Source organism: Scomber scombrus, chromosome 21, assembly GCF_963691925.1.
Source record: "Scomber scombrus chromosome 21, fScoSco1.1, whole genome shotgun sequence".
Lineage (NCBI taxonomy): Eukaryota > Metazoa > Chordata > Actinopteri > Scombriformes > Scombridae > Scomber > Scomber scombrus.
Genome location: NC_084990.1, coordinates 7688209 through 7715845, shown reverse-complemented (window position 1 = coordinate 7715845; position 27637 = coordinate 7688209). Strand labels below are relative to the sequence as shown.

The following is a 27637-nucleotide window of genomic DNA, read 5'->3' as shown; positions in this document are numbered from 1 at the left end:
AAATTTAAACCCTGATGTCAGCCACTATTTTGACCCCAGACAGAAGAGTGGCCTTGCTGTATCAAATGTCGCTAGTCCTTGCACCCAAGGCCAGATCTCCGAGTGTGGAGAAGAAATCCTCCATCTCCTTTTCCAGTAGCCGGTTACGGTTCTCCGCGTCCTCACGTGCCCGCTCAGAGTTTCGTAGTTTGATCTCCAGCATACGTTGCTTCTTCCTTTCCTGCTCCATCTCCTGTTCTAAACGCTCCATCTGTGCACACAGAGCAGCACTAGAATCCTCCAATCTGCGAGATACAGGACATCACAGACAGAACAGAAAGGTCAGTGACACTCGCCATGACTCTTAGTATACACATATCACATACCTGCACATGCTTTCTACCAAAGGAATAGTTTAAATTTTGTTGGCATTTACAGCTTTATTTGATGTTTAGCTATCGAGATAGTCATGTAATAAAGTTCTCCAGTCCAAATCAAACTGGGGACATTGTGTCTACATGGTACAGCTCTGAGACTACCACAAGAATTCCTGAGTTTTTCAACTTAACTGTACTGTAATACTGTAATTTAATTTAATTGTATGTCTTTGTTGGCTCTGAAGGAGTTTTGTAAAGGCTGACAGAATAACCCAAGATAATGTCATCTGGGTTATCTCAGCTTTGCCTTAGACACTCAATTTTCAACAGAAAACCTATGCTACAAATTGGATGTGTGGAGTTTGAAAGATGTGGACATTTAACAGATAAAGAGATTCTGACAAAAAAGACTACAATCAGTTGCATGATGGGAAATGTAGGATCCTTGGAGGTTGGCACATCTAGGGACTGAAAGTTAAGATACCCTGCACAAGATAGATAAGATTCATTATTTTTTAATTGGTGTCTCACAATTCCCCCAATTATATTGAAATTCAATAATGCATCTCTCAAGTACCCCTTTAAGATCACTATCATAGTAAGTAACTTAACCAATACAGTAAAGTTGGTTAATAACAGTAAATAAGAGAACGACATGGCTAAGTGTGAATTCACTCCATTGTGTTTGTGTTCACAAAACGTATTATACAATATTTAGTTTCAACCAAGTAATTTGATTGGACAAGAGGCATTCTGTGAGTACTGATATAGAGTACAACAGCACTAAAACCTTTAAATATGCATTATCACTTAGCTTAACATGTGTTCTAATAACTGTTCATTATGTATCTTAGATTGTAACGAACTTTGCACTGCAAAGATAAACATATTTCCACAAATAACATTTGAGTTAAATTATGAAGGGCCATTAGAAGAGGACACTGGAAAGGAAAGAAGCCTGAATAATTTAGTGCAAACCTCCAGGTGTACCTATATGACATAAGCCAACCTGCTTTCAGACTTGGCTAAGTCTCAAAAAATATAAACATCAATATTCAGTTTGTTAAGAAGACTACACTGAGTCTGACTGAATTTTGAGGCCGTTTTATGGATCCATCTAGACAACTAAAGGGGAGCTCTACAGCATCAGCAGCTACCTTGGGCTTCTGGCTGGTTTAATTCGTCATATCATCGATTTAAACCACCCCTAAGCAAAACTCTGCCTGGTGCAAAAGCCCTCTATCTGCAGCTCAAGAGGGTAACAGCTGCGACAGACAGCTTCTGGTATACCGCCGTTCCTCTAGGAGTAAACCAGCTGTCACAGATGTTACCCAGGATGTGCAAAGAGGCAGGGGCACACACGTCTTACACCAACCACAGCCTGAGAGCCACTGCTATACAGAAAATGTCTGATGTGGAACTTGAGGCTCTGTGATTATCTTTGGCACTAAGGCTGTGGCCTAGTACCTACAACTGAATCACAGTCGTGCTGATATTCAGTATGACAGCACTCCTCGTGTCATATTGCTTAAGTAACACATGCAAGTCAAAAAAAATTATAAAATGAACCATTTTATAAAGAACCTAGATGGTTTTTAAAGTAGAGCAGAGTGGTTCCAAACTGGCGACCCTTGATGGAGAACATACTGAACTAACTTTAATTTTCTTATAGATAGATAGATAGTTCCCACTGTAAGAAAATCAACACAAATACGACAAATTTCAGGAAACCCTAGATGTTAGACTTACTTTTGGATCCTGGTCTCATATGTAGTCTTCTGTTTCCTCAACTCGTCCTTCAGACCCTCGACCAGACTGCTCAGTGTTACACTTGTCCCATCTCCATCCTCAGACATGATAATGGATGGCACCCCAGCTGCCATGGCGATGTGTCCGTTCTCACTGCATGCTGCACTGCTGCTGCACAGCTCCATGGCCTCGCAACTGTCCTGCTCAGAGCTTGGGTCTGTCGTCATACCCCCATCCCTTCCTGTGTCACTCTCCCTCTGACTCTCCATCCACTCCCCTTTTTCCCCACTTTCACCCCCTACTCCACAGATCTGGTTAGCTGAGGGCTCACTGCTACCAGAGTCAGGGACGGAGATCTCGCAGGAGGAAGTGGACCAAGGTGTGCTGGCTACACTTGGAACACTCCCCATGCTGGACGAGGAGGTGACATTGTCATAGGTGGACAGTCTTTGAGAAGAGCCGGTCGAGTCTCGGTCCCGGGCAGACCGTTCACCTGAAGAGGTGCGGCGGTGTCCCCTCAAGGAGGACAAACCGTTCATGAGCCAGTTACCTCCACCTCCACCTCCGCCAGAAGATACACTGGTAGTGTCTGCCACAGAGCCGCCACTGCTTTGCTTAGCTTGTGGCTGGGAACGAGGCGCTGAGGAGCTTTTGAAAGTGTATTTCCAGGAAGGTATGGTCTTGGCGTGTTTACTTGGGCTAACCACGATATCTCCCTTCCCTGACGGAGACCCCAGTTTTGGTCCAGGGTTTGGGTAAGGAGTCTGGGTGGGTGTGATGGCTGCACACAGTTTTGCATCTAGAGATGATGCACTGCTGTGCAGTTCTTGGTCAGGGTTGGAGACTGGGCAGTTGTGAAGGTCCTCCTCTGAGATCCAGGCTCCCAGGCTGCGATGTTGTCCCTGGACAGGGAGCTCTGTTTGGGGCACAGTGGATCCTTCCTGGTCCCTTCCTGAGTACAAACGGTTGTGTTCCCTAATGAGGATTGTCATCAGGTGCTGGACCATAGAGGTACCTAGAGAATATGGACCAATTTGTATCTTCGTCAATACTACCAAATGTAATAAGATATTAATCAAGCAGCATTGCCATATGGGCTTTAAATGTCATGATAGTTTGCAGCCGTTATTGCCATGAACTCAGTGAACATCATCTGTACCTTCCATGATAGTGACTGGGTCCTCTATCTTGGGTCGAAGGATATTTGGTCCAAATACTGTGGCGAGATTCTGGACACTCATTTTGTTCTCAATACAGTGGGACTGGACCTCATCAAGGAATCTAAGAAAAACGATGCATGAGATGCAGTAAATACTAGAGCAGAAACAGCCATCATTGTTGAAAATATTACTGATGTATATATAACTGATGACATTTATTTCTGATCACTTTAAATAGTGGGAAGTTATTACCAGTCCACATCTATTAAATATCAGGAGAGGGAATAGGTGATGTACTTACTTGCATATGTACTTGAGGAGATTGTAGTTAGGTAGAGGTAGAGTGCTAACTTGGTTTCCAAGCTCCTGGACCCCCTGATAAAAGAAAGATTGTACTCACTGTTAGACACGTACAGCACATAACACACATACACACACCAGGTAAACTGCACACACCTCCTCCTCATCTTTGACCAAAAGCTGTCCACAGGATAGAAAGTCTTCATATTTGGAGAAGGGAATGACAGGTTCAGGCAGCTCTCGCAAGTACAACTTCAGCAAGGATGCCACCGTGTGGACTTCTGTATTACTGTAGGGGAAAACATAAAAAATGAATTAGGACTGTTAAGGTCAAGACCAGTTTTTACAAAACCGAAGTTGATCATTTGACTCCCAAAGGCCCTTCCTCCTTACCTGTCAAACAGAGGCTTGTCACCACAGTCAAAGGCCTCCTGCAGCTCTTTGACCAGGTTGGCCTGTCCTGGCATTCGAAAGAGACCCTCCTCATCCAAGCCCCTCTCCCTGATGAAGTCCACACACTGCTCCACCAGCAGGGGTGCCAGCCGGGGGCCAAACTTCTTCTCATACTGCACCGTGTCCTCCAAACGCTGGCCAAATATCCCTGGGGACAGATGAGGGAAGCTTTCAAATATCTGTATATCTGTATTCACTGAAGGTAGTGGGTTATACGTGTTGGATCTATTTTGTTCCCTAGAGACATAATGCAACAGTAGGCCTTTAATCTTAAACAAAAGATAGAAAAGTATTCAGTCAACCAAGCTGTCTCCATGAGCCAATTTGTAAAATGCTGTTGAGACATACAAGTTTTAATGTAATGTAACTTACAGTGTGTCTTAAAGCAATTTCATACCTTTTAACTTCAGAGTAAATGGAAAAAGAACTACAGTACATTGCTGCATATTACTTCCCAATTTTTCACAATGAGGGCCCCCAGTCACAGCTTCACCAGCAACACCACTTGACTTAGTCCTACTGACACCCTGTCTGTGATGATCCTGGCTGGCAGATGAGTTTCTAGCGTTTAATGGTCCCAAAAACTTTATTTAACAGAATCTATAAGCAGAAGGAAATTGAAGTACTAGAGGTCCTCTTTAAATTGAAAAAAAAACGCACTTCAATTGGATAATTAATTAGTGGTAATTGTTACCTGTTGTCAGGCTGCAGTATTCACAGCTGTCTGACAGCTCGCAGTAATCGTAGTAATTCACAGAACAGGGGCTGCACAGCAGCAGCAAGCGTTTCTCATACATCCCCAACCCACATTTCACCAAATTAATCCATTCCGGTTCAGGCATTTGACTCCGCTGGTAGATTAATATTGCAAACACAAATTGTTTCACAGCAGAAACAAGAGTACAGTTGAGGGAACTGACGGAGGAGCACTGAGCTGACGGCACATATACATGTATGTGAACAGCAGACGAAGGTCAGTGTGCAGTGACTGCAGTGTTGCAGTTAATGACAAGTCTATAAGTTGGCGACAGATCTATTCTGGACCGAGAACCGAGACACAGACACCCCTTCTCTGTGAATCTGAGAGGGGTGATTGAAATATGACCAAGCAAGCATGAGGTAAACCAGCAGATACTATATTACCATGACAGCTTATCTTGAATGTTGCTTGTTGATATGCTTCTCCCCAGCTCTGACAGACTTTTGAAAGGTATTATATCTGTGGGCAGGGGCGTAGCGAGCATGCAGAACCCTGTGCATAGCTTTGCCACCATCCCATCTATGGCAAAACAATGAGTTAAAAGAGACTAAAAACCCAGTAGACCAACTGTGTTGGATGAGAATACTTTGCGGGTTCCCTATTAGGAGCAACCACTTTGTAGTCATTTCACTCATTTGATTCAGTATTAATACAGAAATGTTGAGAAGGCATTAAAAAGAAGGACCAGAAATGGCATTTACTCCCTTTCACTGAAGGGAATGGTCTGAGTTGTTGGCAGTGTTGAAACTAGAATCTATGAACTACAAATAGTCAATTCTAATGTAATGTAATGTTGGTAACTGCTTAACAATTTTAGCTGCTTCTCAAATATGGTAATTTACTGCCATGTTTGTTTATTGTTGTAATTGTCAGACAAAATAAGAAATATGAAGACACTACTTTTGCCAAATAAATGAATTCTGAATTCTTATTGACTATACAATCAAAAAACACCCAAGAGATGAATAATTTAAATGTCTGCTGCTCTAGTTGTACCCCTCTCCCCCTCGTGCCAAAAGAGATTAAACTTGGCTGATAAAAAATAAAGACTAAAATGAGACCCGTGATGACATACACTATATCATTGGTGTGTTATTCTACATTTATATCTCTATTAATAAACCACTCCTTTGTAACCCAACACCTTGCTATTCAGCTGCTCCAAATGTCCCTGTTCACACCCAGACAGGCCTGGTTATATTTCTGGACTCCTTTCAAGTACAGTAGTTGGGCAGCCAGACCGGAGCAGACAGGTTGAGATTTAACCACAGGCTCATTGCTGCGTAGAAAAATTAAATTTGAAGGAGTTTATTCATAGTTTATTCCTCAACAAACTCCAGCCAAAGAACACCTAAACAGACGCCAGCGATGGCAGAAACCCCATAAAAGCACTCTGTCCTCTATTTTTGAATTTATACCAACAGCATACTGGAATAGATTGACAGCAAACTCTCATCACATTTCTCCAGTCAGGTAGCTGGACACCAGGAATAGAGACAGCCGGGTGAGAATTAACTGCCGGCTAAAGAAAGAGACACAGTAGGGGCAGGTGATACTTTGCATGATGGCGTTCAAGTTAGTAACTAATACAGTATAATATAGACACACCAGAGAGGTGTTACTGTAGTCTTTTCCAATTTCAGCAGCAATATCTGGTTTCGTGTTGGGAGATCTGTGGAGCCCACATGGCAGAGAGGAAATGATGACTTCCTGGCTTGCTTGGAAGGAACTGCTTTGGTCCAAGTTAAAGTTGCCAACAGTCATTAGTTGCAAAGAAAATATGGTTATGCAAATGATCAAATCTCATGAGCACACGCCTAGTCATGAACAGGTAGCATTGATCAGGTTGAAATGAACTGTTTACGACAAATTGATGTGATCATGTTTCTCATATTTGAGCTTGCAGTTGAACTTTACCTCCTCCAAATGGTGCCCAGATGACCCGGCGTATGGCTTTGACCCAGTCGTCCATATCTGTCTGGGAGTTTGCCATAAGTAGGAATGATTCATGGCTGATTGGTGCCCGGTCCTTGTCTCCTGTTCCACCTGTAAGAAAAAAATGACGAGGAAGAAGGAGAGAAAAGTGCGGGTGAGTGCACCAGAGAATAAGTCTCTTCTTGTAGGAACCTTATTCTAAAGGCAGTGTATTTGTGCCCTTTTCTGCTAATGTTGCAGCTAGTTTGAGTTTGTTCGTGCACTGAGTTTGTGCCAGCTTCCTGTGAGAGTCAAAGCGTAGATAGTAACCTGGGTTGACTGGGCTGGCACCCACTGACCTTTGGCTAGCAGGCCCCTAGGTGTTTTTCACAGAAAGACAGAAGAAAAACAGGTAAAGCACAGTATAATCAGGCAGAGCTAAAGGGAGAATGAATCAGCGCATCTAGTTGGATAGATTTGTGCATGTTTAATATTTCATGTCTGGTGAGTTTTAAAATGTGGCACTAACTAGTCATTCAGTCAGAGCATTCATTTAATACGTTTGGACAAGTGAAAAATCAATTGGATCTTAGTGATGCTTTTGTGCAAAGAAAGAAAGATGACATGACTAAGTTAAAACAGTTAAGTATGAGTGCTGATGGTTTATTGAATGTGTGTTGTACAGTAAGTGTGTAGCATGCAGATTTTCTAAATAATGCTCAATGAAAAATATCAGGTATTTTTTGCCTTAGGTGAGTTTTTTGGCGGCAAAATGTCTGAAACTGCATCTGTGCTGTAGGTGTTGGCCTCTGTGTTATCTAGCCATGCTTGTGTTCAATCAGCATTTATTCAAACAATGAAATAAAGTCAAAACAAAGCTTTTAATAGATGTATAATAAGCCAGAAGAAAAACAAAATCAAATGTCAATCCAAATAGTTTTGTCCGGTGCCAAAGACAGCATAGGGTTCCCACCAGGTTAAAACCACTATGCTATAAAGGTTTCTCACCACTAGATGGCACAGTGGTTCTGTTAAGCATTCACTGTATTTGCACTCCCAACTCTCATGTCCTCAATGTCAATATGACACCAGTCAGTCCAAATCACATTTCAAAGAACATTATCTATGTTCCTCTAGTGCAACATTAACAGAATGATAATGCAAAATGAGTTATTTTATGCTGAGATAGTGCTGGATATGTTTGTTTTTTCTTTTTACTTCACAACAGTATGAAATATAAACTACCTTGAATAATCATATGATAGATTGCTACATAAAGAAACCACACCACAGGCAGCAAATTTGTCCTATTTATTATCCTGCTTCTTTCATCTTTTTGTATTTTGTTGGACATGTTGTGGAGAATATGCAATGTGTTTTCCATTTGGATGAGCCATTAGTGTTGGATGATGTTGTTGCCACAGTCACAGTCATTGTTGTCACAGTCATTTAGCTGTGAGGAGGGAATCCAAATATAAACAGCAGTGCCATAAAGCTAAGTGCCATTGTCGCCCAGCTTTGCAAACTCACACTGTCATGATGAACAACACACTGTGGTCCTTCTTCACATGTGCACCAGTGTCTTGAAAAAGTGGACCCAAGATATACCATTATTGTCTTTTTTCTTAGTCAGTCTCATTCAGGGTACCATCATAAGATTTAAAGTCTAAATGATGTGACAAATAATGTGAATTTATAATTTTGGCCCCATTAATGCATCTATACAGTGTGTTAGGATATGTACAACTGAAACTAGATGGGCTCTTTAATTTCCCCTCAGGAAAAGAGGCAAATTAAAATTGTGGTAGTCAGTGTAGAGAGGAGACTCAGACATTAAGGAGCCGCGACACATCCAATACTTCCTCTTCAAGAAACCGAGCCCTGATAACACACACATACACACACACACACACACACAGATCCATTTAAAATCAATCCTAAAATAGCCAATAGACACCAAAAAACCACTAGAACATCCAAGCCTGGAGTGGATGGATACATTAAAAAGTACAAAGATCCCTTTTGGAGCCAATTAAGATTAACGCTGACTGTAGGGTTAACAGAAATACAATTTAACTGAGCTTTCCTCTCAGTACAAAGTCTTACTGATGAAGCAGATCTTTGTCCTTTTACACAGAATCAGTCGGAGGTTGACATTTGAGTTTGGGAAGAGGTTGAATGTTTACAGCATGTGTGCATAAAGCTGCAGCATTTTGAGTGTCTGTGTTTATTGAAGATTTAATCACAATTATAGCATCAGTTCCTAAATGTCAGCCAGCTCACAGGTGGCGCTGACTGGGAGATGAGGAGAGGAGAGGGATGGAGGGAGGAGGTACTGTAGTTTTTTTTTATAGGGCAGGAGAATAACATCTTTCTTGCTGATGTCATTGTGTGAAATTATAAACTTGTCAGTATGGGATAAGATACTTGTAGTCAAGACGACAAGGCAGTCAGGTGATAGTCAAGGCCAGTCTGGGGATTTTTCTTCTCCACTTTTTCATCTTTCCAGTGAGCTTATTCCACTGGAAAGATGAAAAAGGTGGATTGTCTATCAGTCATGAATGTGGATATTTAACAAAGGTGAAACAATTTGTTAGCCCTAAAAGCCATAAGATATTGTACATATTTTTATGGCCAGTGTTGGGCAAGTTACATAAAAAATGTAATGAATTACTCATAACTAACTACTTAACTTTACTAATTACTCAAGAGCAAAAGTAATTAGCTAACTTTTATTACATTTGCTTTTGTTATTGGCTGGCTGGCTGGCTGCCCTTGTTAGCAGCCAGCTTATGTTTTGAAGGTGTTCTATCAGTCAATGTCAGCAGCTAGCTTACCGTTCGCTCTATTGACTGCAAGTAGCTTTCCCACGGTTCACTAACCCTCCAAAGCTGAACAAGCCAGGTGATTCCTAATTGTAGTTTACCAGCGGCTAATGTTAGCAGGCTAGCTAAGAACACATAACATGTACAGTTAAATGTTTAGAGTAACAAGGAGGCTAATTCCAGAAAGACGCAGTCCTCCTCTTTGGTTAACAAAAGCCCACCGCTCTGTAAATACACACTCTCCCTAGAGTTTTTTACCCTTAATATCTTAGTGTATATTAGAGTGCAAACACAAAGATACTATTTACAAAATGCTTGCTTTTTAGTGCAATCAGTGCATACTAACTTTAACCCCTTACCCAAAATGATAGAGGTAGCCTAATTGGTGTAACAATAAGTTATGGTAGTGTGTCAGTCAACTTTTCTCCGGCTTTCAGTCCAATAGTCAACCACCCTCCCCAGCCCCCCTAGATACGCTGAAACACAGTAAAATAATAAGAAAATACAGACAGAGGGGTTTCTGTAGAAACATACAACGCCACACTCTACTAGTGGCGAGAAGGATTCCTTTTGTGTAAGTATATACTTTTTTTGTTTTTTTTGTTAAGGAAAATCCTGCATAGTATATCTTTAAACAAACATGACATTAGTGAGCTTTATGGTGCATTCCAGTTGCACTCGGCAGTTGGAATTTCTAACCCGAAGAAGAATCTCTGAGTTGGAAAGTTGGACGAACCTCACCAGCCCTGGCCTCAAAATCCAAGATGGATGGCCCTGTGCATCAACAGTGTGAAAGCTGTAGTAATGTACTGTTTATTAGCAGTTTTGTCTTATTTATGTCTCATTAAATTGGTTGCACACACAGCACTGTCCAACTTTTGTCTGTGGACATGTTGCTATGCTGTTTGTATGTGCAAAATACAACAAAACGCGTTTTTATCAGCTGGTATTGCAATCAGTGGCTAACCTGGCGAGGATTGTTTTTCTGACGAATCATACTCGGGTGTGACGTCATTCCTAGCTTCAACGTCCAATTTCCGAGGTAAATGTAATACAGCATTAGAGGTGCCGGTAGGCATGTTTTTTAACATTTGGACAGAGCGAGAGAAACTGTTTCCTCACTGCTTCCAGTGTTTATGCTAAAGCTAATTGTCTCCTGACTTTAGCTTCACATTGGGTATAATTTAATCTAACTCTGCGTGAAAGAAAATATTAAAGCACAGACCAGTCTTCCACAAATCCCCTTTCTAGTCTATGAGAATCAAACCTGTGACTCTGTCTCCAACTATTAAAGTCCTTTGCTAGCCTAGCAAACAGTCACACAGTAAATACACTGTTTGGTTTGTTGGTGTGCTTTGTCCCTCTGGCCAAGTCCTCTATTAATAATGAGACTGATGATTGGGCTCAGTGAATTGGTTGGGGATTAACTTTATATGACCCCTGTGCTGCTTTTTTATTGCTATTATGTATGAGAGAGAGAGAGAGACAGGAAGAGAGAGACAGACAGAAAATAAATAAGTGAATGAGTAGACAAACATTGAGGACCAATCAGTGCAGACAGTAGCATTATAGCTTACAGCACAGGGTCAACTACCTAATACTTAGTACCTACAGTATGCAACCACTTAAAAAAATAACATGTTAAAATACTACAGCCTCATTTTTGGTCAGCTTTCCTTTTGTTTGTAAAATGGTGATGATATTTTGTGTTGCCAGTTAGTAGACTTTTGATATTTCAGGATTTCCACTCAGGAAATTAAAAACTCAGGATCAGTTATTTTGAGTAAGTAGTATTACAAGCTTTCGAACACTTAATAACTCACAAAGTCGCAATTACATTTTTCTCAACAAAATGTAATTTTAGCATTGCCCAGATAGGATTAGTATTGCAGGACAGTGATGGTAACATGTATAATATATGTATAATACAAAATATAATAATGAATCCCAACAAAGACTGTATGACCTTGTGCCACCTTAAAGATCTAACCTCATGTTTTCGTGCAGCATGTCTTGTTGTGGACACAACAAGCTCCCGCCACAATATTTTGACTGTGATGTATAATAGACACTGAACCACAGTTATACTGTATCAGTGACTATATTGCAACTGTACTATTCCATATGTAATTGACCCGTGTATCATTTAACTGACTGCCAATAAAAGTAGCAACAAACTGCTTAAGAAAACTATGCTGGAAGTCACTAGATAATATTTATTTGCTTGTCTTTATATTTACACATTTGCTAATTAGACTTAGAAAAGTTACATTTGTTTAAGTAAAGCAAGCAATACAACGTTTGAAAAACAGAGTCATTGGATTGTATATCTCGGAAAATACATTCAGTTTAAGTTTCCAGTATGCATGAAGAGATGCGACAATGTCTCAACGCATGATGTACCCCACAAACAGGCATCAGAACAGGAGACAGTACCTTAAAGCTATCCAACAAAGCCTCAAGTAAGAAGATATTTTACACAAACTACGTATCTGAGCCTCCATCAGTCTCAAAGCTACTCAGGCGCTTCACTTCAGCCTATACTCCCCTAGTTAAAAATCTCCAGTAACTGTTTCCCGTTACCTTGGAGATGTTGTTTCTTCAGTCTGTCCGGCTTGCAGCAGACCGGCCCCATGTCTGAGTGAGCGGCGCAGGCTGGAGCTGGGACTGGCTCTGGCCTAATGCTTCTGATGCATGAAGCAGCTTCTCTGCTTGGAAGTCCGTTTGGAAGCAGATCAGTACGCAGGTAGCACCGACGGCCAGAACCTGCCAGTGAGGCATGCTCAATGCCAGCGCAAACAAAACCCGTTAAACGAGTCCCACTTCTTGTTCTTCACTCATTTATACTGTCCATTCATTCCCTCCTTTCTTCCTGTCTGGTTCATTCAACAATGTGGGCAGCAGGTTCTTTCCCTTAGCCCCCCCCCTGGGGAGAAGTAAATCCCTGAGGAGGAGTGTAACAAGGCTCTCTCTCTCTCTTACTTTCTGTCTGTGTGTGTGCAGTAAGTGGGAGATGGGCTGTCCTCCAATCTTTGCCAAACAAACTTGTACACACACACACACACACACACACACACACACACACACACACACACACACACACACACACACACACACACACTGAGGGAAAACAGACAATACTAATCAATCTGACATATAGACTTTGGATTCCTTTGAGTCATATCTGATTTAGGCTCATATTAAACTGTATGACTATAATTATCTGTGACTTTTTGTTTAAGAAAAAATCAGTTTTACCGCTTTTAAGCTCTGACAACTATAACCCGTAAGTGATTAAACCTGTAATCAACACTATAAAAACCTCTCTATTTACTGCTCTAAAGATTTGTCCAAATATAATGCTGAAATAAAAAGAAGATACAAAAGGTAAACAATGATGGCCAACATTGCTGAAGAGAAAAAGAAATTTAGTCTATATCTTGTCTTGCAGACTTTGATTGAATGACAGGTTATCCTTGGGAAATTCAGAAGAACCCCAGAGAGGATCATAGATGAAAAGAAAATGAACAACAGAAAAACAGAGATGCAATTTCTGTGCTCTTATCAAGGCCTATATTGTCTCACTGGTATTGGATTTAACACCTTCACTAACATCCCAAGTGTTCACAGTGTACATAACCTTCTCAGAATTTTTTTGTATTTACAGTTATATGTGTTTATTAACCCACTAACCCATATTTACAGTGTAATGTTGTTGCCTATGGGGAGGTGAAAGCATGGCTGTCAGTGTTTATGTATACACTGCTATAAATCTTGATCATTTAACCAGTTTCTTCACCCACAATAACAGAACATAGACCTAAGCGTAGAGCAGCTGTGTTTTAGGTAAGGGTTTATGTATCTCCATTTCTACTACACTAAGACCACAGACACTTAATATCATACATGTGTTTGGGTCATCCAGAAAGGCCTTTTGGTAAATATAAGAAACAAATCACAAACTGAAGAAGTTGGATACACCAAGAAACTACTTAAAGGAATAGTTGGACATTTCAGTAAACACATTAATTTACTTACTTGGCCAGGAGTCAGACAGGAAGGTTGATACGACACATGTTAATGGAAATGATTAGCTTGGTTTAGTGTAAAGATTGGATGTACGGGGGACTGCTAGTTCAGCTGTACAAATGTTAAAAAAACAATGACTAAGGCTGTGTCCCTTGTTCACTTATTTACTTCTAGACACTCAATAGTTTACTTGATAGCGAACAGCAAATTGAGATTCACCTACTAGTTACAATGCTTATCTTAGCCTCTGTAAAATACAGTACATTTCACTGGGAAATTGTTAGCAAAAAGTAGTGTGCAGTACATGCCGTGGAGACTGCTTTTTTTGTTTCACGGCAGAATCTTTGGAGGTTGGGGATACAGTTACACACTTTCTGACACACATTCTAACACTTATAATTAAATAGCGGACAGTGAGGGATTTCGGAGTTGAGAGTCATGCTAACAACTCTGTGAGGCTGCGGTGCTTTGAGCTAACTGCAAACATTAGCATACTACTATGCTCATAATGCCGATGCTAACAAGCTTATGTATATGTTTGCCATCTTAATTTGTTAGCATGTTAGTATACTGTACTTACGTTTTCTGATCAGCACTAAGTGCAAAGTAAAGCTCAGGCTGATAGGAATGTATTTTGGCAGGTATTTGGTCATAAATCCAAGTATTGGATGAATTTAAATTTTGACCTGAGGATGTTGCTAGATGAAAAATCACCATCCGAGAGTTGTTGAGACATTTCAATCTGAAAGTATATATAAATAAAAAGCTAACTTATAACATCCAGCAGTGTTTAACGATCCTATTTGTCTCTATCTGTATCTTATTATGCTGTTTGAAGACTCAAAACTGTCAGACCTAATGAGCGAATTAGCATAATGGCCAATATGCATTTTGTGTTAACGTTACAGAGGTGAAAGGGCAAAGGCCTCAAGTGTAAGCGTGTGTTTTGGTAATGCTGCCTGCAGGACAGGCAACAGGACTCTGAACTCTGATGCTGGCTTGTTAGCGCATTTCTGAGACATAGAAAAAGCCAAGTATGTGTTTGTGCATGCACGGATGTAGTGCGAGTGTGTGGGCTGCCTAAACGGCTGGTCCACAATGATTAATTAGCAGAAGCTGTCACGTTTGCACAGGCACAAGTGTGTTTTGTGTGCGTGTGTGTGTGGGCTGCTTTCCAGATGACTTCATTGCCTCACACTGCAACAACAGAGGGCTTATAGCCTTGAGTCAGCCGTTAAATACAAAGAATATTTTAAAATATCCAATTATTTGCCCATTTCCTTCATGCCTACAGGCTTTCAGACTAGCTCAATTCAAACTCAGGCGCATGACTGTGGAATCGGCTTTGTTTGGGTGCACTGCTCGCTCTGTCTGCACTACAGTACATACAGACTTAAAACAAAACAAAAAAAAACACGGCAGGAGTCCAGTTTTTAATAACATGCATGCTGAATTACTGCTGTTATTTTACTCAGATGCCAAAAGGAAATTAGAGTTTTGTGCTCCGTTTGCTTCCGCTGAGCAAATGTCTGCAGTGTTGATGTGAGATAAATGCACATAAAGACACTTTTATAGTGACAGTGACCTTGAGAATGTTTCCATAAGACATCTGTACTGACCCTTTCCAATTCATTGTTTAATCTGAGCAGTTTTTAACATGAACATTATGAGAAAGTGTCCTTAATCTGTTTTTATAAACATGGCTAAAGACACTGTGCTTTGGCCACATTAAACACGCAGTATTATATAGGCTTCGTGTGTGTTTGTGTGTCAGCATCTTGCAGCTGCTATTAGTCTTGTATCTACCTTTTGCAACTCCACATCTCAACAATAAACATGACCAATGGATTTACCCGGTAGCTTGAAACACACACACACACACACACACACACACACACACACACACACACACACACACACACAGTCTTACAAAAAACAAAGTCCATCAATCAATGACATGACCCAGATGAACAGCCAAGGTCCCTGGGCTCCTTTGAAGGACAAGGCTACTATTACAGTGGACAAAGGAGTGCTGAAAGTGAGATAAAGCCAGCAGCATATTTATCGGCCATCATCCACCCTCATTCCTGTGCTGGTTTCACTTCATGTTGTGGGTTTATCAGTCTGGGAGTCCTAATTGGTTATTAGTCTTGCCTCTTAGATGTGTGGTTTTCCATCGTTTGTATGGGAGCGGGGTTATACAATGTGCTACACAAAAATGCACCTTTATGGAGGATGAAGTTCTTTTTTGTATTATTTTTTGCCTGTATTGCACAGTTAATGGCAGAGAGGCTGACAGGACACAAGTGGAGAGAGAAACAGTATGACATGCAACAAGGTCCCTTGGCTTGACTCGAACAAGGGACGTTGCGGGGTATATGGCATGCGCAGTGACCACTCGGCCACTCCAAAGATGCGATTCTGAAATGAAAGATTAAGCTGAAATTCTGTTCAAAATAGCCCTATTTTGCTAAATGAATGCCTAAATAATCTTTTTTTTTACTTTCTCCAGTTGAGCTATAAGTAGGAACTCTTAAAAAACAGGTGTACAAGGACTCAAATCAAAGAACCCTTGAGAAACACTCTCCTCTTATCAACTGATGGCTGAGATGTTCTTGAGTTGTAGTAAAGACTGCCACTACGGCTGGGCGCTCCTTGAAAGAGTGTATAGTGGCATAAAAGGGTGGAAGGCATTTGTGTAAAAGAGCATCATTGAGCTCATTGAGCTTGTTGCTGATTCGCTTTGAGTTGATAAGCAGGGGGATTGAAAGAGAGAAGAATGTAATTCACACAGATTGATTCTGACCATGCTGAAAGGTTCCTGTTGTTGATGTCGAGTGCGGCTAGAGACTCGGGTTGTGCTTCTGTATTATAAAAGAACATCCATCTTCTAAAGAGCAGCCCCTCTTTCGTATTTGATGCCACATTTTCAACCCTCAACATTTCATTCAGACCTAAATATACATCTGATCTGCCCTCGCTTCCCTCCCATCTCTTTCCTCTTCCAGGGTGCTCGCCTCCAGGCCTGTCCACAAGTTAGAGGCTCATTGGGGTTCACACCCATCTGCTATGTTGACTGGCCATAAACAAAACACATAGAGACTCACAGGCCTGTCAGCCATTCTAAACACAAGGAGAGACCTCCAAGCAAACACTCCCTGAATGACAGAGTGATATAGGGAGCCTGAAGGATGTACTATACCACAAGTGGGGCCAGCTTTTTTTCTCCTTTGCTCTTTTAGCCTTGAAATTCATCTAACAAGACCTAGAAAATTAGAGACTGGCTATTGAATCTAGAAAAATTGTGTCCACACACGCTGACAAATGCACCCTTCAATACACTCGTAAAAATAAGTGTTACATTGATCTCAGTAAAGCCACGAAAGGTCAATCTAACCAGACCTTACAGCCGCAGGCAAAGCTTCTGTATGGCTTCTGTATGTTGGCTCAGGATGGTGCAACTGTGAAGCGTAACGGCTCGAGATGATGGAGAGGCTGTTTTCTTTTTGATTTATTTGGTGTTACTAGCAGGAATCAACTTTCACACTTCACAAGCTACAAATTTACTACTGGTGCCGTCACAACCTGATCGGCTCTGAGGTCATGAGATGTGAGGTTTGGAGGTTTACCACCACACTGACTAACCCTTGGGTAATAGTGCTCCCTGCTGCTTGAATACCAAATAGCAGCCAGAAAAAAATGTGGCCATATAGCAGCATATAGCTCTCTCTATTTGACAATATGGCCAGAGTGCCATTTCCACACACAAAATGGTATATTTATAATAGAAAAACATACAGTAAGAAGGTGGAATTTTAAGTTATTAGCCAATGTTTTTTTTCTTCAATTGAACACAATGATTTAAGGAAATTTAAATCAAAGTCACATTTATAAATAATTTTTGTAGAATTTCTTTTGCATGATCAATTTCATCATGATTATTATTTAGAGTGAAGGCACCATTTATTTATATTTATTTTGTTGTTTTTTTAGATTTTATCCCTTACTGCGGAGCAGTTTACAGAGCCTGTTTCTATAGAGGGGCTATAAACTGAATCCCTGATTATCCCTCTGACATTTGATGATAATTAGATTAGATTAAATTAGATTCAACTTTATTGTCATTGTACATTGTACATGTGGTTTTTCATCTAACCCGAGTGCAAACTAGTAAAGTGCTGGGAAGAAAACAAGTTATATAGACAGGTAAATACGTTATATATATACAGGTGATGTTATAAGTCATATGTATACACATGAGAAGTGATTGTTTAAAGGTAGGCCTACATGTGATGAATTAATGATACAGGTGCTAAAATCAACCGCAGCAATGTCAAAAAGCAAGCAATATTAAAAACTTGGATTGACAGCTGGTGCGGCATTGTTGGAATAACCTGTACATTTTTTATTTATTTTTTGTTCATGACCGGTTTGGTTGACATTCAAACAGCTGATTAAAGGCCTGTCTACATCCATTAAGAGAGATGAAGAGCGGTAAAGTTACCTATAGGCTCTAAAAAGAGGTGGATAGCCACAATCAAACAGCATGAAATTACTCCAATGTACACTGTAACCATTTACACACATGAGGCAATGAATATATCAGTGTCATATTTCAGGGCGTGTTGGCAGAGATGTGTACTGAGTCAAGGACGATGAGTACAGGTGGTGGAAGAGGAGGAAGGGGACGGTGGATCTTACCTGGTACAATCTCAAAAAGGTGTCGTCCTGGTTCGTCTGGGTTAGCGGTCAGCTCGTTCACCTGGCATCCCTGCAGAGTTATACAGCCCTGAAACACACACACACACACACACACACACACACACACACACACACACACACACACACACACACACACACACACACACACACACACACACAAACACACACACACACACACACACACACACATTAAAATGTTGTCCCAGACTCCCCACTTTCCACCTTCTGTCCGCTCTTCTTCTCATGCTTGTGTGTTCCTTATTCTTTTCACTGTCTTCCTCTTGTCCTTTCATTTCTCCTTACCTCTCTGTTGTCCTCTGTCTCTTTTTTATTGTCTTTTTAATTTTTAATTTGTTCAATTCTTTAAGAGCTGCTCATTTTATATAAAAATGGCAATATGAAAGAGTGCAATTTTCACATTTGTAATTGTAATTTACTGTTTCTAACTGTGTCTTCACAAGCTGTAACCAGCAAAAGTTCAAGCTGGTGACTTTGCTGCGATCAGAATAAATTATAGCCTCATGTGTTTTTGCTTAATTTAACAGTTTATAGGTCACTGAGAACATTTCTTATCACCTGCAGAGTATGGGTGCTCAACACTTTATCTATAAGTAATTTTATGAGTGGATCTGTCACTGAAATGTTGGAGTTCTGGGAAGTATCCATGCAGGGTCATAATTTATGATATATAGTCGTGGATTGTAGATAATCTTCCTTAATATCATGTAAACCACAAATGGAAAAACGGCTTAGTTAACACAATTTAAATCGCAGTTGCAATATCAAAAAAAACCCTGCCTTCCTTCCTCCTTTCCTCCTCCTATTCTTCCCCTCATCCTTGCCCCCTCCCTCCTTACACTCTTAACCCCTCCGCCATTTAAAGCAGCTACTTCTGTGATTGAACAGGGACCCACGCAGATTATCAGAATACATTATCCAGATCAATATCCATTTGCCCCAAGAACTAAGGCCAAGTGAGCTGTGAAGAGATGCCAGCATCTGTGGGTCGACCCCCGTTAATCTGCGCACTGGCATCCTCCATCAAACAGGCGGAGGAGTCTGCCAAATCGCCTCAACCGGAGGGCCAGGCTGTCGCCAACATTAGTCACCATGGCAACAAATGGAAGAGGTGGGAGCTGCGGATGGATGAAGCACAGGGGCAGGGCAGGAGCAGAGCTGAGGGGGGGTGGGTTGTGGGGGTGGTTGGAGAAAGGGGACTCCCAAGGGTGCTATGTGCTCGAATAACATGAGACACGAGTGGCTGGCTGGTGATGAATGAGTAAGAAAAGGCCTAGAAAACAAATCAAAATGTGGGATCGATAATATATTTTTCTTTATCTTACTGTAGCTTGCTGACAGTGATTTTGCAGTACATATATATCAGAAATATACATCTGGATCATTTTGGAGTCAAATATATGGTACATTGTCTGTTCTTTAACTCCTCTTTTTACATCCAGATGTGTCAGAAATCTGCATGTGTACAAACTGGAAAAACACATCCCCACATTTTCTTCTCTCAGCTTTTTAAAACCCTGCTTACGTAGTCTTCACATCTTATTTCAGCTGCTGTGAAACTGCATACAGGCCCTCAGCAGATGTTGACACGCCCAGTTTAACCTGGTTTTGCACATAAATGTCAATCATCATCCCGGACCAGAAAAACCCAGCCCGAGCCCCTGAAGACTCGTTCTCACTTTCATCTCCTTTTAGACACCTTCCCAAACTGGTGCCAAAGCCAAAGCCAAAGCAGCCGGTGTATCGTTACACAGAGACATTACACATCGCTATTGATTGGTAACATGTGTGCAGGCCCTAAATTAAGGCACACAAACACCCCAACCTCCTATTGTTTTACACATGCCACGAAGCTCTGACCGAGTCTCTCAACAGCTGTATCCTCACATATAAATCTGTGGTGACTGGATCCCGGTCAAAGCAGCACACTCAGACTCAAAGCTCAGTTACACCATCCCATTAGCAAACTAACAGTTTCAGTTGGACTCAACATGTTTTGTGGATCCATAAGTAGATCAAATTAATTTAAAAAAGTATCAGGTTTAACTACTTTACTCAAAATTAACATCACCTATATATACACAGAATATTTGACAAATTTAAAGCTGCATGCATCAGCATTTTTTAACCTTAATATACTGATTGGTTCAAATTTGACCCATTCTCACATTTGAAAGCAATACAACCCTGAATTACATTCTTTAAGCCTGAAATAATATGACTTTTCCTGCAGTCGCCCAGAGAGTACAAAAATGTAAATATTTCAAAAATATTATCTTTTTTTTTCTTTTTCTTTTTTTGCAGTTGGTACATTTTTGCACATAAATGGTCTTCAAATTTATTGTGGAACCCACCATTCAAATGTTGCATCATCCACTTTTAATAAATTAACAGAAATAATGATGGCTTAGATAACACAAGATCATAATATAGTGTGATTGTGAATGTATTTTCAGTGTCAAAACAAAACAAAACATGAATGCAAAATACATCTGTGGTTAAAAATTTAGTATAGATACTAATTATAAAGGATTACTTAAACCTGTTCAGAATATGACCAGTATGTAAGTGTTAAAACTAGCAAGAGATTAAATGACTATGTGTAATGTTAGAAGCAGTGACCAATAGTGACAAAACCACTGAAAAGTATCACCCAACTGTGTAATTCCTCTCAGTTCATCTTTCAGCTGATTGTTTAATGATCCACACTTTACTGTTATGGTTGAGTCTAAGCAGTCTCATCTGCATTGTTTCCAGCCATAGAAGGTAGCTTTCTTCTGCGAAAAAGCTCTGATAAACCCTGCCACAAAGTTAGCATCTAGTTGGCAAACATAGTGGAGAATATAGCAGCTTAAAAATCAGACACTGTATATCAGTATATGTTGGAATATGTTAGTGTTGTGATGACAGTTTGTTCTACTGCCCCCATGTGGCCAGAAAATCAATTAATATGGCTTTAAAATTAAATTAGTGTCATTTTATGTCATGATGAACTAGATTATTGTTGCTGCTTTTGCAATTCAAAATTATGTGAACTAACAATCAGTAAAAACTGAACACCTTTGGAAAGACCTATACAAAATACATATCGCATATAGCAACATTAAATTCTCTTAATTAGAAATATACATTGTTCATATCTGACTGCTGGAGTCTTTTTTAATTCATATGGTAAACAGTTAATTATGTGTTTTATGTTGAATTGTTTGTTCAGCTTAATCAAAGAAGTAGATCAGCCATTATTGAAAAAAGTACTACCAGTTGATTGACTTGATTGACAAGTGGTCTCTTCACCTAAATATCACATTAAAGTGAATTAAGCAATAAGGAGCATGCTCTCTAGTCTCAGCATTGTATTACATTTTAATTGCAGCTGAAGATTCATTATGCATTCAGAGCACTGGTGATCCCCACCTCCACCTCCATCTCCATCTGCGTCACCCATGTGTTTGTCTAGGTCGGAGCAACAGAGATCTATCATCCGATAACTGAAGTCCATTTGTAGTGTAGTGGATTTATCTCCACATGATGAAAAGGAAAATAAAACCTGTATAGATCATTTGTCAGTATTGCCTTTCCTTCCGCTAATTATCACATCCTTTTATCTTGGTGGGGGGGGTTTGGTTTCTTTCTATGTTGCACTGATTGGACGATACCCCCCGCCTTCCCCCTCCCTAAAAAAAAACCCCTCACCCTCCCAGCCTCGGATTTCCTATCGATTAGAAGATGAGAGGGAGAATGAGGGCCAGAATGACACTTTCTCACACTTCCTGCTCTCAGAGGGGGGAGGATGCGTGTGTGTGTATGTGTGTGTGTATGCATAAGTGCGCATTACCCCGAGTGTATGTGTGTGCTTGTGCCCATTCAGCTGTGTGTGTGACTTGAATCCATTGAGGGTTTGCAAATCAATACAGGCTGGATGAGTATTGGCAGGCTCTGATTAAAGCCAGTCTGTCAAAGCCTTCAGTCATTTGTTCCGCACAGAATGGAGACAACGAGGAGGAGAGCATCCTGTGTGGATATGGTGTGTGTGTGCATGTGTGTGTGTGTATGACTGAAAGACAGCGATGGCAGACAGCTGCTGCCCACATTAAATGAACAGCAGTCACGCAGAGTGAAGACTAAGGAAATCAATAAAAGTGTCGAGATTTCATCCTGGAATGTACAGAGATGATTATTATGCTTTTAAAGCTTGTATGTTTATGTGTGTGTGTGTGCGTGTGGGTCACGAAGCTGCCCCTGCTGTCTTTTGTTGTCAGATTACATCATTGCCTCTTGTTAGGACTATGTAAGCCTGTCAGCTGTGTTGACTTGTCTATCTTAATATGTCTGAGGTCAGTCCAGACCAGCTACTCTATCACTTATGAGCTCTTCAATGGCAAATATAAATGGAAAAAAAACCTGAGTCAGCACTTGGCCACAGTCAAAGAAGTAATAATAGGATCAACTGAGGATTTATATTTTTAGGGTGGCTTATTAATAATAATATAATCTTCTCTGCTGTTTGTACTAATGCCCTAAAATGTGTCATCACACACTGTGTATTTTCATCTATTGTCAAAAAATAAAGCCATAGACTGTTTCCTACTCATTATATAATTGATGCACCATGTTTTTCATACTTTACAAAAACTTAGTTTATGACTCTTGAGAGTGAATCGTGATGTTAAAATAGTCTAGTTAATTAAAAAAACTCCTTAGCAAAAATTTAAAAAAGGAATCTAGTTCTCCCTTTTTATTTATTCATCCAGGGTTGTTTCACTGTTACACAGTTGACATTCAGACCTGGAAGCTGCCCAGTAAAACCGCAGTCTGACCTTCTGGCCATTGAGCAGGTGGGGGTTTAAGGGCCTGGCCCAAGGCCACATCAGTGGTGGTTTTATTGATGGAGAGGTAAGCAGGCACTTTCACTCTTACACACCCAGATATTCATTACATGTATCTTTCTTGAGGAAACCGACAATCATTTCAGACCTGTAATCGTGGACTCTTCAAAGAGAAAGAAAGCGATATGGAATGAAAATAACAGCAAATAAGCTGCCAGAATAACAATAATATCAATGATTGATACTCAGAGAATGCTCTCATATTGTCTTTTCAGTGGCACCTTAATGCACTGGATTACAGGGAATGAACCCCTGGGCCTCGGACCTCGGGCTTTGAGGGGTTTTGAAACATGACCTTAAGAACAACAAAAACGAAACAGTTTGAACATGGCATCGCGATGCCAGTTGAGTGACATGTTAACTAGTGACTTTCAGATGAGTGGTTCCTGGCTGCTTGTGGTGACGGCAGCTGTTGAAAACACCAAGAGAGCGTGTCCGTGTGGATTTCTCATTAATTTTGGTTTTGGTTTGGTAATTCTGGTTTAATTAAGACGGTCACTAGTAGATGTGAAACTCACTTGGTCTTGATTTACTGTTGGTATACTTATTGTTGACTTATTTTGGTTTAGAGGGCACTCCATCTACCATTTGTCATTGTCCACTGACACAGCGTTCTGAATAATGTTGTCTCGGCATATTGTGAAGGGAGGGAGGGAGTGCATTTAGACGGGGGTGGGTAAGGGGGTGGGGGGGTGGCGGGGGCTCTGTTGCCTGGGGGCCTATAGTAATGTTAAGGCATCCCTGCTAGTCATATGTGATTTATAATGTGTTAAAACCCCCTCCAGACATGTTTTAATAGACATACAAAATACTCAAATGAAAAATACATATGAATAGTATTTGTATCTAAAAAAGTGACCTCGTTTTTGAGTAGAGGGGGACTTTAATCATACTTTTTTTGATTGATCTGATTGGTTACTGCTCAGTGTTGAAGCCTGCAGCAACTGCATTTAACTTTCATTTAATTGTGTAGATGTCATCCCAGTGATTTGGTTTGAGCGTCAGTATTACCTGTGGTTTGGTTTCTTCCTCGTCTTTGTAGAAGAAGAGCTGGTCTGAGCGCAGCACGAACCACCGCAGCTGCCAGTTCTTCATGATGCTGCGCTGCTTCTTCAGCCAGCCGGCCTTCAGCGCCCCCTCCTGAAGGCTGGGAGAAGCCGGCCGGCATGGTCCCCGAGACACCTCGCCCATCACCATGCTCTTGGACCTGGCTGCAAACACACACACACACACACATTTATATTCTCTGTATACACAAGATAACAGAAAGCAAGCGTTTGTAAAGGGCCAAAGGGGATTTGATGATGGTTCTGCTTAATTTCTTCTGTTTCTGCGGCTCGTGTCTTTCCATTTTCTCTCTAATAGATGCTTGTGTTATCCCTCATTGTGTATGCTGCGTGTTCCCTTGCCAGGCTCTTCAGTCATGAACACACACACAACCTTCTGCCCCGGGCTGCAACGCCTCCAGATGAAGAGGGAGTAGAATTTCAAAAAGGCAGCAGGGACAAATAATAACAGAAAACAGATAAAACAGAGACCGTGAAGGGGAGGAATACACACACACACACACACACACACACATGCTTATAGCCTGAGGTGACAGGGATCTCCCCCCTCCATTTCAGAGGTCCTTGGAAAAGACTTATTGTGTGTTGCCGTAACCCAGTAGAATAGTAAAGGCTTTTGAGCTGGGATAATAAGACCACATGGGACTGACTGACTGGCTGAGTGACTGAAGCATTCTCCACAAACGTGTGTAACCCGAGCTCGGCCAAGGACAGGTTTAAAAGGGAGAGGATGGCAGCTTTATAGCCGTGTCACAATATGACATCATGTTTGGGCCCCCTGATCCCCTCAGATTGTCCTTGCATGACATCAGCTTTAGAAATAATACATATATATATACAAGTATCAGTTTGATATTATTAAATCATGACTACATCAGCTGATACTTGAGCATGTGTAAACATACAGAGCCACTGCCAAGGACAATATTAGCCTCTGTGCTGTAGTTACTATTATGACAGAGAGGGTGTGTAATTCAAGGAGGAAGAAGGATGCATCTATGTTAATCATCATGTTGAGGGTACATTTTGTGACAGGCTCACAAAACTGGCTCAAGCTTTCGTGGTTCCGCACAGATGAAAGGATGACACACAGAGCTGGCAAACAAGGCAATGCTATTTGATGTTCATGTATAATTTATAGAAATCAATTGTGGAGACATCCTCCCTGCTGGTGTGCATTTTGTGCCACGCACGCACGCAAGCAAGCACGCACACATACACACACAGAAATGATCAATGTTCAGATGGCGCAGAGGGAAGAAGGGGATGGATAAATGGGGAGGGGGAAGAAAATCAATGTTTATTCTCTTTTATTGTCTCGTGTCTCTCTTTGCAGCATGCATATAGCTTAAAGGAGAGGGCTCACGTCATTTTTATTCTCGTGTCACATCTTCTCTTAGCAGTCTAAAAAGCCTGTTGATCCTCAGAGATGTGCTGAATGAAGGATGGACTAGTCTTTGGTAAAGGTAAAGATTTGTTTGACCTTGTTTCCATGGTGGCTGGTTTTGATATACATCACATTATACATAAAAAAACATAAAAAAAATATGTGTTAAATGAAATCCTTTCATCGTTAATCATTTGTACTGTAATCGATAGGATAAAAACGTTCATGTTAAGGAAATTCATCATGAAATATGAAAAACAACAAATTCTTGAATGTGTCTTCACTTGGTGCCAGATTGACGTTTCATTTATCACATGGCAGTGTTGATGTGAGATATGTTAACTTCTCACATCAGATATACATTACCAAAGATTATTAAATAAACCAGCTTGTAGTTTAAAGTCCATGTAAAGTAAGAATAAATATGTGTTTTGAGTTTGACATACCACAGAAAAGTGTGTCGTTAACCACCCTGCCAAATTTGAATGATTAAAAAATCGCCAAATATATGAAATTAGGCTTCAAAATTGTGTAAAAACCAGCCTCTTTCTCTTCTCCCAAACGCTGTAGGAGTGCCTGCCGAGTCCGCTGAAACCCCGCCCCCTACCAAGTGTCACCTGTTAATCAAAGTCACCACCTCTACCAGAAACATGGAAGCTACGTCTGAGAGCTTTCTGCTGCAAACTCAGCTGCTAGCCCGGCGGCTAGCTCAGCTGCTAGCTCGGCAACTAACTCGGCGGCTAACTCAGCTAACTGGCTAACTGTAGACTGTAGTAGTAGTAGCAGTTTTGCTGAATGTATTTAATATATACCTACAGCAGCAAGGGGTGGGTCTATGCCAAACGCGGCAGTGATTTTCAGACCTGCCCACTAAATCCTGAACACAGAAATCTTGAAACACAGTTCGTGAAGCCTAGCTCCACAATTCAAATCTAAATGGTTGAAATGCTTTTTACACCTTTTTTAGAAATACATTTATGACCTATGTAATGTGTTTAGAAGAAAATGTCTGAATTCACTTTACATGGTCTTTAAACTATTTTTGGCCACTTGAGGGCAGTGGACCACTCCACGTTAACTTATCCTAATAAAGTTGCAGTGAACAAGTTAGCAAATCATTTCTTTACACACTGCTATGGATATGAAGTTAGGCCTGTCACAATAATTATGTTATCTACTTATCGTACAATAATGTAGTTATCAACGTCATCATGTCTATATATGGACTTATCATATGATACATGGACATGACCTTGATCATTTTTTTGACCTCAATATTACCACACTTCACATTAGCAGCTAAGAGGCTATTCATGTGACATTAGCTAAGCGAGTAGTTTTTGCCATTCCTCACTGTGTACGTCCTGAGTGGAGACTGCAGAAGCGAGCGGCGCAGCTTATTTGGAATCAAAGGTAAATCACTCTGTCCCAGCCCATAATGGCAGTCTGTGTTTTTATGGAAGCATAAACTCTCAAATCCCACCCTCCAGCCCCCTTGCTTTACTATGCTATTATATTATCATTATATCAGTGGTATAAAATGGTCTTCAAATGACAATAATATCATTTATCACGATTACTTGAGACAATATATCGTCCAACAAAATGAGTTATCATGACAGGCCTACATTAGGAGTCGACGGGCAAAACGTACACAGATCGTTGTGGTACTGCAGTGACACTAGCTGCCATCAGCTGGCTCTCTGTTGCATTGTATGGCACCTGCTCACGGCCAAAATACACTACTGAGGGCTGTAGACCCACCATCATCACCATGAGCAATACCTTTCACATTACACACAGTCATTAAATCCATCGCTGATTTTAAAATGATTGATGAGAGCAACTTTAAAATGTCACAGAGGAATCTACAGAATACATTATTGTCAGATTCCCTGTATTTATTATTTGCTAAATTGTAATGTCTGCTCTGTCAGTGTGGTACCATGAGGACATTGCATTCCTATTTCATATTTCTCTACATTTTATACATATTGTATAGCTGTCTGGC

General features: G+C 40.7%; 1 protein-coding gene across 1 annotated transcript; it reads right to left on the bottom strand.

The window, feature by feature from the left end:
• Positions 1-61: 61 nt before the first annotated feature.
• si:dkey-191m6.4 (rho GTPase-activating protein 22) lies at positions 62-27402 on the bottom strand. The gene is made up of 11 exons (XM_062443183.1): positions 27281-27402; positions 27060-27124; positions 24184-24383; positions 18248-18335; positions 6696-6824; positions 3959-4166; positions 3722-3854; positions 3567-3640; positions 3265-3386; positions 2106-3120; positions 62-284 (listed from the first exon to the last, which is right to left on the bottom strand). Exons 1-11 carry the CDS (start codon positions 27400-27402, stop codon positions 62-64), a joined length of 2379 nt encoding a protein of 792 aa, XP_062299167.1.
• Between the last annotated feature and the right edge of the window lie 235 nt (positions 27403-27637).

Excerpts from the sequence above, each read along its gene's own strand:
- si:dkey-191m6.4 (XM_062443183.1), bottom strand. The coding sequence starts at position 27,402 with ATGGTGATGATGGTGGGTCTACAGCCCTCAGTAGTGTATTTTGGCCGT. Across the intron at positions 3,855-3,958 it reads GACAAGCCTCTGTTTGACAG|TAATACAGAAGTCCACACGG; the intron begins GTAAGGAGGAAG and ends TTTCCCCTACAG. Across the intron at positions 3,121-3,264 it reads CCCAGTCACTATCATGGAAG|GTACCTCTATGGTCCAGCAC; the intron begins GTACAGATGATG and ends CATATTCTCTAG.